We start from the raw sequence: 11,298 nt of genomic DNA on the forward strand, positions 1-11,298 counted from the left end.
ATCTTTCATCTAGAATAACGAAATTTATCTTCAAGTTATTAGAATTTGACTTAGAAATTAAGCACAAACCTGGTACAGGGAACTTAGCTGCAGACTGTTTATCTCGATATCCAGTAGAAAATATCAATACACTAATTACTGAATTAAAGAATTTAGAAAACGATGACCCGACAGCTATCAATGATGTTAATACTGATATATTAAAGAAAAACAACAATTGGATGAATTTTGTATCGGCACTATGATGCAATAAAAACCAAAATTAATTCTAAATACAAAAAGAAATCTAGGCAATACTGTATAAAAAATGAATTACTTTATTATAAAAATTGGACACCCCATGGAGCAAATAATCTATTAGTAATACCAAAAAGTTTAATTAACACTATTTTGAAATCCTACCACGAATCAGTTTTCAGTGGACATTTTGGTGTAACAAAAACCTTGGCTAAACTAAAACAAAAATACTACTGGCCCACGATAATTCAAGATACTATACAATTCATAAAAACATGTGCTTCTTGTCAAATGATAAAAAATCCGACAGGTAAAGGCCATGGGTTATTACAACCAATACCTCTAACGTCAGGAAAACCGTTGCAAAGATTGACATTCGATTATTTGGGCCCATTACCCACTTCAAGAGGGAAAAAATACCTTATTGTAGCGACTTGTAACGCAACAAAAATGGCGTTTGCAAAGGCCGTCGCAAATGCTAACGGAGCTGCAACAATCAATTTCTTAATGGATTTAGTAACATCGTACGGAGTACCAAAATACCTTTGTAGCGATAGAGGCACTCACTTCAAAAGCAGAGAAGTAGAATACGCGTGCAAAAAATTAGGTATTACGCAATTATTCTCTAGTGCATATCATCCTCAATCAAATGGAATGACAGAGCTCATGAATAAAATAATTTGCAATAGTTTATCACACTATGTAAATGAAAACCAAAAAGATTGGTCATTATACTACAAAATGGTAATTTTCGCCTACAACTCATGTCCAAGTTCGAGGTTAAAATTTAGTCCATTTTATTTACTCCATGGTATAGAAGCAAACCAACCATTAGACAATAAATTAACAATAGACAATGAATCATTTAACTTAACGAAATCCTTGAAACAGTTACAAACAATTAGAGATACTATACCCAAAATTATCGAAAAGGAGCAGGCTATTCAAAAAAAACAGTATGACTTAAACACAAAAATATTAATTTAACCCGGGACAAGAGGTATTAATAAAATTTGATTTCCTGAACCAAATAAATCAAAAAAAACTAGCATATAAGTACAGGGTCCTTTCACGATTATCGAAAAATTAACAGACGTAAACTACAGAGTAGAACTGATATTACGAGGAAAAAAGGAAATCGATGTTATACACGTACAAAGAATGAAACCCATTCTACGAGACAGATATACCACAAACATAGACGGTCTATAGAGCATTTAAGCTACTATATATATAAATAAATTGGAATATAAAGTTAACATAATAAAAATTACCGAAATTCCTATATAAGAATACACCACATAAAAACACATAAACACGTACTTATCCTAATCACAATAATCATATTAATACGATAAAATAACGGTACAAAACAATAAGACAAAAACGATCCGGACGCTAAGAAGAATTATCGTACACTAACAAGCTTCAACAAAATCAGTGAAATGAATAATACGATTATTTAACAAAAACAATATACATAATAATATATTATAGTCCTACGCTAGTCTGATAAGAACGAACAACCAACAGATTAAAACGCTACTATACTGCCGTTTGAAAATAATAAATAAATAAATAAAAAAAAAAAAAGAAAAAAAAAAGAAATATATATATATATAGACATCGTACAGCCGTACTACTAGCGCTACAAGTAGTCAATGTACACATTAATGTTTTGATATAAATACGCGCGGTAAATGAAACTAATGAAAGAGACACAAATAGAAAAATATCAAAAACATTAAGCTGTAATAGTTTATTATAGTAAACTAATATTTAATCTCTTTTAAATTAATTATAATCAATATTTCTATGTTGGCGACCAAATATTCGATCAGCTGATTGAGTGTAATTTCTCTACAAAATGTATAGAGTAGATAATAATAATATGATGTCCATAATTCTAATTTTCTATATTATTGTTGGTTGGCATTAATTTATTGACCACCATCTAATCAATATTTAACAAAACACAAATTACTTTAGTCTAATATTAATTGTGTGTAGTGTGTTAATATGGGCGATATTTTAATTACACATGGATTTCAAACTATTTACCTAATAATAAGGGAAAACTTCTATTTGAAAGTGGACACGTAAATAATGTTCAAGAATTAAAATTAGCTAATGGTTTTTCAATTATCAGTGGACATGTTATAAGGCAAACTTCAGTAACATTAACCCCTTGGAGAGTGACTCTTGAAGTTAGTTTAAAGTAGAATAGATTGTATAATAGTTTTTTTTAGAATAGTTAATAAATGTCTACTGATTTATTCATATTCTATACAATTTTAGATTGATAATTTAAGAACAGTATACAACGGAGATTGTGGGTGCCCTGCAGGAGCAGGAGGTATATGTAAACATATATGTGCTGTATACCATTATGTTAATAATGAAGAAAGTTTATCAAAGACTGACTTACCACAACAATGGGGAGGGCCATCCAAAATTGGAGAAGAAAAATATAAAAAAGGAAAACGACTTAATCAGCTATTTCCAAACAAATATAAATGTTTAATGGTTAATGATGAAGTCCCAATTACACATCAAATGTTAATTAATAAGTATAATATTTTGAATATTCCTTGTAGTCTAAGTAGAATGATTAAATCAGAAAGTATTACTGAGGTTGAAAGAGAATGTAAGTTATGCATTGATAGTATTATAGATAAATTAAATGTGAAACAATAATTAAGAGAACAGAGTATTCTTATCATTAATATTTTATAAACAAAATCAACATCTTGAAACTCAAAATTATGTTATATTTCCCCTAAATTTAAAAAGAACATAACCTTTTCTATGAAAAAATTTTTATAAGTAAATCTACTATGTTCAATATTTTTAATCAAACAATAAATCAGTCTGAATGTGATAGGTGGGACATAGAAAGAAAAATTAGATTATCAGCCAGTGTAAAAGCACATAAAATTAAAATATGCAAAAGTTGGACAGATACAGGATTAAAATACCTTGCCAATAAATTGCTTAAAGAAAACAAATTAGGCAAAACGGGTAATTTGAATGTAAATTATGGAAAAAAAACTGAGGTTTTAGCTATTGAATATTTTAAAATATTTACTGGGAAAGATATTATAAAATGTGGTTTAATTTTTGATATTATAAGACCTTGGGTATGTGCAAGCCCTGATGGTATAATTCTTGATAAGTTTGAAAATATTCAAGAAGTTTTGGAAGTAAAATGTCCAATATCATGTGAAAAAAAACCAATTGTTGATAGAGGTAAAATAAATTTAAAATACTTGGAATATGACTGTGTGGAAAAATAGCATTAAAAAAAGCAGTATGTATTATACTCAGTGTCAAATATTAATACATTGTACAGGTGTTGAATATTGTACATTTTTGGTTTATAACACCATTGAACCAGTTATAATTAAATAGAGAGAAATCAAACATTTATCAGGTCATTACTTGAAAAAATGACTTATTTTATTTCAATTATTATTTACCAAGTTTATTGTTTATTTAATTAGTTTAGCATAATCATGATATTGTTTTTTATTAATTTTTTTTTTTTTTTGTGAAACATGTTAAATAATCATTTTTTTTTTTAAATCTTGCTCTACATAGCTATGTAATTTTTATTAAAATCTTTAAACAAGTAAATAACATACATAGGTAAATATTACATAATTTGTTACAAATGTTCATAAATAGATTTTTGGTTGTATATTATACTTAAACTTGTTATTTTTACAGAAAATTAAATATATATCTTTAATTTACCTACTAATTAAAATATCTTATTTTATTTTAGTTAAAATTATAAATTATAATACATAATAATTTTTACTTATAATAGAAAAAAAAATTACTCTTGTATGATAGGATTTTGTAAATTAGTCAAAAACACAGCAAATATGCATTATATTATCAATTGAAGGCATGAGGTCCATTGTTTTTTTTCAATATTCCATAGGTTTTTAATCTAGCAAACACCCCTTCTATGTGAATTCTAACACTAGCCACAGAATATTTTCAATGACTTCATGTTCAGTGAATCTTCCATTATGGAGAACTGGAGGCATAACTAATATGCTGTTTGAATTTGTTTCACAATGTGTTTTAATACTAGGGAACCCCTTGTCAGCTAGAACTACATCACCAGGTTCCAATTTGTTTAAAAATCCACTATCATTTGTTATGAAACTATCACTAGCTCTACCCCCATAGCATTTGGATAAAAAACATATCATACCATTAGGCGTAACAGCAACTAATACTTTGACAGTATATGAACTTTTATATCTCGAATACATATATACTCTTTGCTCTACAGAGTTGGGTTGTTCGGTCTTGATTTCAGTGCAATCGATTATGCACCGACAATTTTGATAATTTTTCTTAAATGCTTCAGGAAGAGTTTCACGAACTGTGTATTTAGAAGGCCAAAAAATGAACATTTTAGTTTTTATTTCTAAAATGTTTAATGTGTTGTAAAATATCCTAGTTGTAGTTTGACGACTACAAATTAATATACTACTTAAAGCAGAAATGTAATACCTAATTTAATTTTTTTATTAAGAACATTAGCAGCCGATTTTCTTTATCGAAACTATAGTAAGATGAATCAGATAAAAACTCAGTAATAATAAAAAAACTTGAAATGTAGTACCAGTTAGATCCTTTAACTGTTGTTGATTTTTAATTGATATAAAACCATGAAAATATCTATCAAATAAAGGGTAATCTGGACCACATGACTGATCAACTTTATGAATATTACAAACTTTTACTAATGAGGGGCCAGATATTTGAGTCATAGCATTATTATTATCAAAACTGCATTCAAAATTAAAAATGCTGGAATCAGTAATATCAAAAGCAACCTGAGTACTAACATCACTTGTCAAATTTGTATTATGCAAAACATTTTCAGATAACTCATTTAAATCTTCAAATAGCTCATCTTGATATAGCTTATTCGTTTTGTCTTGACGATTTAGTGCTCTTTTATACCTTGCTTCACTCTGTTTATTATTCTGTGTTTTTTTTTTATATGCTTTAGGAAAAATTGATGGAATATATGCTGGACTTTGAGGATGCTTTGATGGTTTATTATTGACAAAATGATCGCCACAAATAAGACTACTGTTAATTGGTTGCCATAATTTCCCATTGTCACTAAGAAAAATAAGAATGTATAAGTGAAGTATAACTTCTTAGCAATTAACAGTTATTGATATAGTAGGTATTATAGTGCATAATATGAACATTATGCTTACTCAAGACGATTTATTGCTTGAATCCATTTATTTTTCAATTCTTTCTCGTAAGATCTATTAGGAAATCTAAAAAACTTTACATTAGAAGTATTCTTGTATGTGTTAGAACAATTGACAACACAACATTTACGATTACTCATATTTGCAGCTTTGATGATTATTTATATATTTTAATTATATTAATTTAACTAGAAATTAATGAACTAAAAAAAAACTCTACAGCAGAATAAATCAGAAAAATAATTATTCGATTAAAAAAATTTAACTTAACAAGTCGAATTACTAATTACTAATTAGGTAAATACTAAATTCCTACATTACACTATTAATAAATCTAGTCATAACAAAAGTACCGCGGATGACCACCAGAGCGCATTGTTTTCGGGCGGCGCATTGTTTTCGGGCGGCTGAACACAGTCTTTATATAGACGGTTAATGTACAATATATTCCTCGTAAGCATAAAACAAACACCCGGCAAAGATATTCTGCTGTACCTCCTTTACATAAAATATAAAAATTCATGGATTCCTAGAAATATTGCTAACTATTAAATTATCGTAGAGATCATAATATAATATTATAATCACCTACAAGTAACAATGAGCATAAATAATGTTTTAAATTATTTTATTATAGAATGACAAATTAAAAATTCGTATATACGCACAGAAATACATAACTGAAGAGTGACAAAAGCATTTGATAAAAAAAAATGGGACATGTTAAAGCAATAGAAAAACAATTATCAAGCATGAAAATACATGTTACCTTAATCACCGTGTTTTTTATAATAAAATCCAGTGAATCAAATTCTTTAAAAATGAACAATTTACGAACAATCCAGGAATATATTTTGAAAATATCTCCCCATTGTTCTTAACTGTCTCACAGTGGAACTTAGTAACCTATTACACATATCTGATTATGAACAAAATATGCAGCAATTAACCTATATTATATTAATCTAAAAGACCTTTGTGATAAATACCAATCAACTTATGAAAAATTAACAGAAACTTGCACGGAATTACAAAAAATTAATTTTCAAACTATCAACAAAATAAACGAAGAACACGAAATTGTTCAACAATACCTTGAAATTGACGAAACCAATTACAACACAGCTAACAACGAACAAAACGAAATTCATATTTCGGCGGATTGGAAAATTGCAACGAATTTTATTTGGAGTCTAACGGAAGAGGAAGGAGAAATATTTGAGGATAAGATCAGAACACTAGAAGAAAAACAAATAAAAACCTTAATGATTCAAAAAGAACAAATCAAATATTCAAAAGTTCATTAGATTCAGTGGAGGAAATTACTTCAAGCTACACAAAAATTAAAGACACCATAGATATTAAATGAATAAGCTAAATAATGAATTAAAAATACAAAAAGACGAATTAAAAATCTTAAATATAGTAGAATCAATATTACTATATAAGTCACTCTATACTGAATACTAAATCAATACGCAAAAGATACCACCTTATTATTAAACATAATAACAAATGCACACAAAGGACAGCTTAATCCCCAAATAATTAAACAAATGAATTATTGACACAACTTAAAGATATCAAAACAATTTACCATCAAATCTAAATTTACCTATAGAAATAAACGCTAAAAACTATTTGACTTTATGAAATTAATCGATTTAAATATTTTTTATGTCAATCATCTAATAATATTTGTAATAAATATACCACTCATAGAAAACATACCCTTTAATCTTTACCACATCATAAGTTTACCGGTCCATGTAAATAAAAACGATTTTGTTTTATTCAATCTACCCACGAATTTATAGCGGTAGAAAAAAATAAACAGTCTTACATATTTTTTACTCAAAATCAAATTAATAAATGTAAAAAAACTAAACAAAAACTAATCTGTGAATCAAATATACCGATTTCAAACAATATTAAATCAAGCTGTGAATTTCAATTATTTACAAAAGAAAACAATATGCCAGAAAATTGTGAAATAAAAACGGTACCAATATTTAGTGACTTATGGCACCAACTAGGAAATAATAATCGTTGGATATACGCAACCCATAAGCCCATTGAGTTAATCGTAAGCTGCCAGGACGAAGTAAAGAATATAGAAATAAACAAAACAGGAATATTAAGCCTAAATCCGAATTGTAAAGCTTTCACTAAAAACAACATTATATTAGCTAAATATCTGGGAAGAAGCAATTTTTCTAAAGACTACGTACTACAATTTCACTTATCTAAATTAACTGAACACTTCAATGACAAAATAAGAAAACAACCCGAGGGTGAAAACCAAATTAGCCTTAATACAGCAGTGAAGTTTAATGATTTAAAAATATATGCAAAATCAATACCTTAAACCTATTACCTAACCTTAGATGAACAAATAACAAATGAATTAAGCTCAAAATCAAATGATAAAATAAAAACGGTACATTCTGTAGGAATATCGACGATAGCGCTAATATTAACCGGAATTATCCTATTCAAAATAATAAAATCACTCAAGACAAAAAATAAAACTAAGCCATTAGACACTGTGAAAGTAGTATACAATGCTCAGAGCAACCAACTTCAAGTCCAGGATAACACAGAATCAGCCTAAAGATAAATATTAAGATTAATTAAACATTCGGTAATAAATAAATATGTATATTAAAAAAAAAAAAAGAAAAAAAAAAAAAAAAGAGAGACTAGTTTTAAGACAAAAGGGGGAAAATAGGATTAAGTTAAGCAGAAAACTAACCATTATATATTAACCATTTTTTTTATTTTATTTATCATAAAATATTAAATTAAGTTAAGTTAGAAAAACTAACCATTATATTCTTAAGGCAAAATGTCAACAAAAACAAAAATGTAAAATAATACAATTAAGCAGAAAAATTAACCATTTATTTTAAGATGCACATAATAATGTAAAATTAAGACAAAAAGCAAATGTAAAATAACTCAACTAAGCAGAAAAACGTAACATATTATTATTATTATTATTTTTTTTTTTTCGGGTTACATATAAAATTTAAAATTTAAATAAACCAACCATTTGTAAAAAAATTGTGTACTACCTACTATTAGTATAAAAATGTTCAAAATTAAATCAAAACTATTTCAAAACTTAATGAAAATAAATAATATCAAGAACGAGAATCAAAGAATATAAATTTCAAATCCATTATTACAGATGGACAAAAAAGAAGAAGTCGCGAGACTAGAAAAAAAAATCAAAATGTCCAATTCAATATAAATATGATCCAACAAGGTAAGAAGCTTACAATAGAAACAAAATCAGGAGGATTCGAAACACGAACCACAACAGCAAGTAAAAAAAAAAAAACAGCAGATATAATAGCAATAGAGGAAAAAATAAGAAAGAAATTTGAAAACCTGGTGGATTTTACAAGGGAACAAAAAAAATGATATTACAATGTCGTATAACCACAAATAGGTACGTAATATATATATATATAATATTCCCATTACAAAATACCTATGTGTAAAAATAAAAAATATGAGGACATATTTTTTATTTGTAGTAATGGGACTGTTGTATATATAATGAAATTACAAAATATTAAAATAACATACGAAGCAGAAAGTCAATCAACCGAGTCAGCAAAATTGCCACGACTACTTAAGGCGACGTCTGCGACGGGATGGGGGCTGTTTTGTTTGTTTCGCTTATTGTGGTAGCCAACGAGCTGCAGTACTTTACGTTTCTTTATATTATTTTATTTTTACATATTTTATTATATTGATTTTTTTTTTAAAAAAAGCGTCACTGTTTTTCTTTACTCCTTTTTTCAAAGGAGAAAAATATTTTTCTTACGAGTGGGTACAGAGACGTTGTGGTGAATAACACTTTTAAAAAACAGGTAGTAAGACATTGTGGAACTTATTTTTTCGGCCAGCACTCGTTATCGTGGTCAGTCGAGAAAGAGTAAACTTGTCTAGGTAAAAGATAACTCACCCTCGAACATCCAGTACTCGTCATCGTGGTCAGTTGTTCGGGAGTAAAATAACCTTAGAGTTGTATAGTGTAAATCCTGTTGGACTTTTATTTAATTATCCTATTGCGCAGCACTCGTTACCGTGGTCACCAAAAGGAGAACTTAAATTAAACTCATACAGCAGGTGTCGATAATTTACTCGTTTGACGGTTAGAGAATCGGAAACCGAAACATATCTGTTATATACGCCAAGCCTTTGCGTGGCGTATACGACACAGTGTACACTTGTTTAGGTATGAAGCAATGTAATACTTCAACTGGGTATATATTTATAAACACTAGCCATCCTGATAAAAGAACTCGAATGTTGATACTAATGGCAGTTAGAGGAGAAATGGATCCAAAATCTGATGACATTTTTTTGACGGTCTCAATGAATACTATTCATGTAGACCACACAGTCTTGAAGATGTAACTTTAGCAGAATTTGGCTCCAATTATGAAGTCCGCGGTAAAAAAAAACCGGCGAACAACAGTTCTGATTCTGACACTGATAATGAACCTGATACCACTTATCCGATTGACTCCACTCTAATCGGAAAACCAAACAAGTATATATACATAAACGTAAAATCAGAAAAATCATACGGTATGTTAGGTTTAATGTGGATAAAAATGAACAAGACTTACAGAGAAAATATTATGTTATTTTTACCATGGCGCGATGAAAAAACTGATTTGTTAGATATTAACTGTAAACAAGTGTATGACACAAACATTGGTCAAATAAAAAAGTTGTACCAACAGTTTAATAAAGTAGAAGAAACCCAATTAGACGATAATGAAATCCAAATAGAAGGAGAATAAGGCCGTAACAATAATCAGCTTATAGACGATGAAGATTGGGTACCAGACGATGTACTAATAAACGATGTTGGAGATTATGTTGAAAATACCAATACATCAGATGTAGATTCACCTAAAGATGATGGTAAGATAATAGTGCACCTGATAGACAATGAACAGTTTAAAGACTTAATCGGATGTCTAAACGACGGTCAACGCCAACTCTTATATCATACAACTAATGTTATAAGAAGTCAATTGTGGGGAAAAGGTCATCCTGCGATGAAAGTATTTGTCACTGGACCGGCGGGAGCTGGAAAGTCAATGCTTATACGAGCATTAGCACAATCTATAATTTGGACAGCAAATCTTAGACCAGATATAGATGATCTGTCACTTCCTCCCGTATTGCTGACAGCATCAACAGGTAAAGTTGCATATGGAATAAAAAATTTACACTTCATTCCGCGTTCCAACTACCATTGAATCATTTGCCGGATTGTTACCAAAATTAAGTTCAGATATTTCAAATACACATGCCATTTAAAACTTTTGATGATGATTGAAAATTTCCATGGTCCTAACCATGGTTGGCATAAAAACACTGGGATACATTGATCAACGATTGAGGTCTATATTAAGAATAAATAAACCATTTGGTGACATAAATGTAATAGTGTTTGGCGATTTCTTTCAATTAGCACCGGTATTAGCAAACACCATTGTACGAATGAATCAATTGGTAACTTATATAATTTGTTCTCTGCACACTCAATTAATCGTTTTGGTGACAGAAGTTTTAAGTCCTTTTAAAACTTCTCGTGCTCCATTGAATCGGTTATATAAACGATGCTGTTATTTGGTCTAATATACGGTAAAATAAGTGTTTATTTTAAATCTGAAATATAAACCAACATGTATTACAATTTAATTACAATTAATACCATGAATTAACGAAAATGTAATTTATTATATGAAAGTATATTTAGAATTTTCAAATT

At 28.6% G+C, this 11,298-nt stretch overlaps 1 protein-coding gene across 1 annotated transcript; it reads right to left on the bottom strand.

Annotated features, from left to right (window-relative positions):
• Positions 1-4,211: 4,211 nt before the first annotated feature.
• LOC126555161 (uncharacterized) lies at positions 4,212-5,632 on the bottom strand. Its single transcript, XM_050210118.1, has 3 exons — positions 5,493-5,632; positions 4,883-5,391; positions 4,212-4,639 (listed from the first exon to the last, which is right to left on the bottom strand). The coding sequence occupies exons 1-3, from the start codon at positions 5,630-5,632 to the stop codon at positions 4,212-4,214; spliced, it is 1,077 nt and encodes a 358-aa protein (XP_050066075.1).
• Positions 5,633-11,298: the final 5,666 nt, after the last annotated feature.

The sequence above is a fragment of the Aphis gossypii genome, unplaced genomic scaffold, assembly GCF_020184175.1.
Source record: "Aphis gossypii isolate Hap1 unplaced genomic scaffold, ASM2018417v2 Contig00727, whole genome shotgun sequence".
Classification (NCBI taxonomy): domain Eukaryota; kingdom Metazoa; phylum Arthropoda; class Insecta; order Hemiptera; family Aphididae; genus Aphis; species Aphis gossypii.

Coding starts and splice junctions, on each gene's coding strand:
- LOC126555161 (XM_050210118.1), bottom strand. CDS start 5,632: ATGAGTAATCGTAAATGTTGTGTTGTCAATTGTTCTAACACATACAAG. Junction 5,392..5,492: donor CAAGCAATAAATCGTCTTGA/GTAAGCATAATG, acceptor TATTTTTCTTAG/TGACAATGGGAAATTATGGC. Junction 4,640..4,882: donor ACAGTTAAAGGATCTAACTG/GTACTACATTTC, acceptor CTAAATACACAG/TTCGTGAAACTCTTCCTGAA.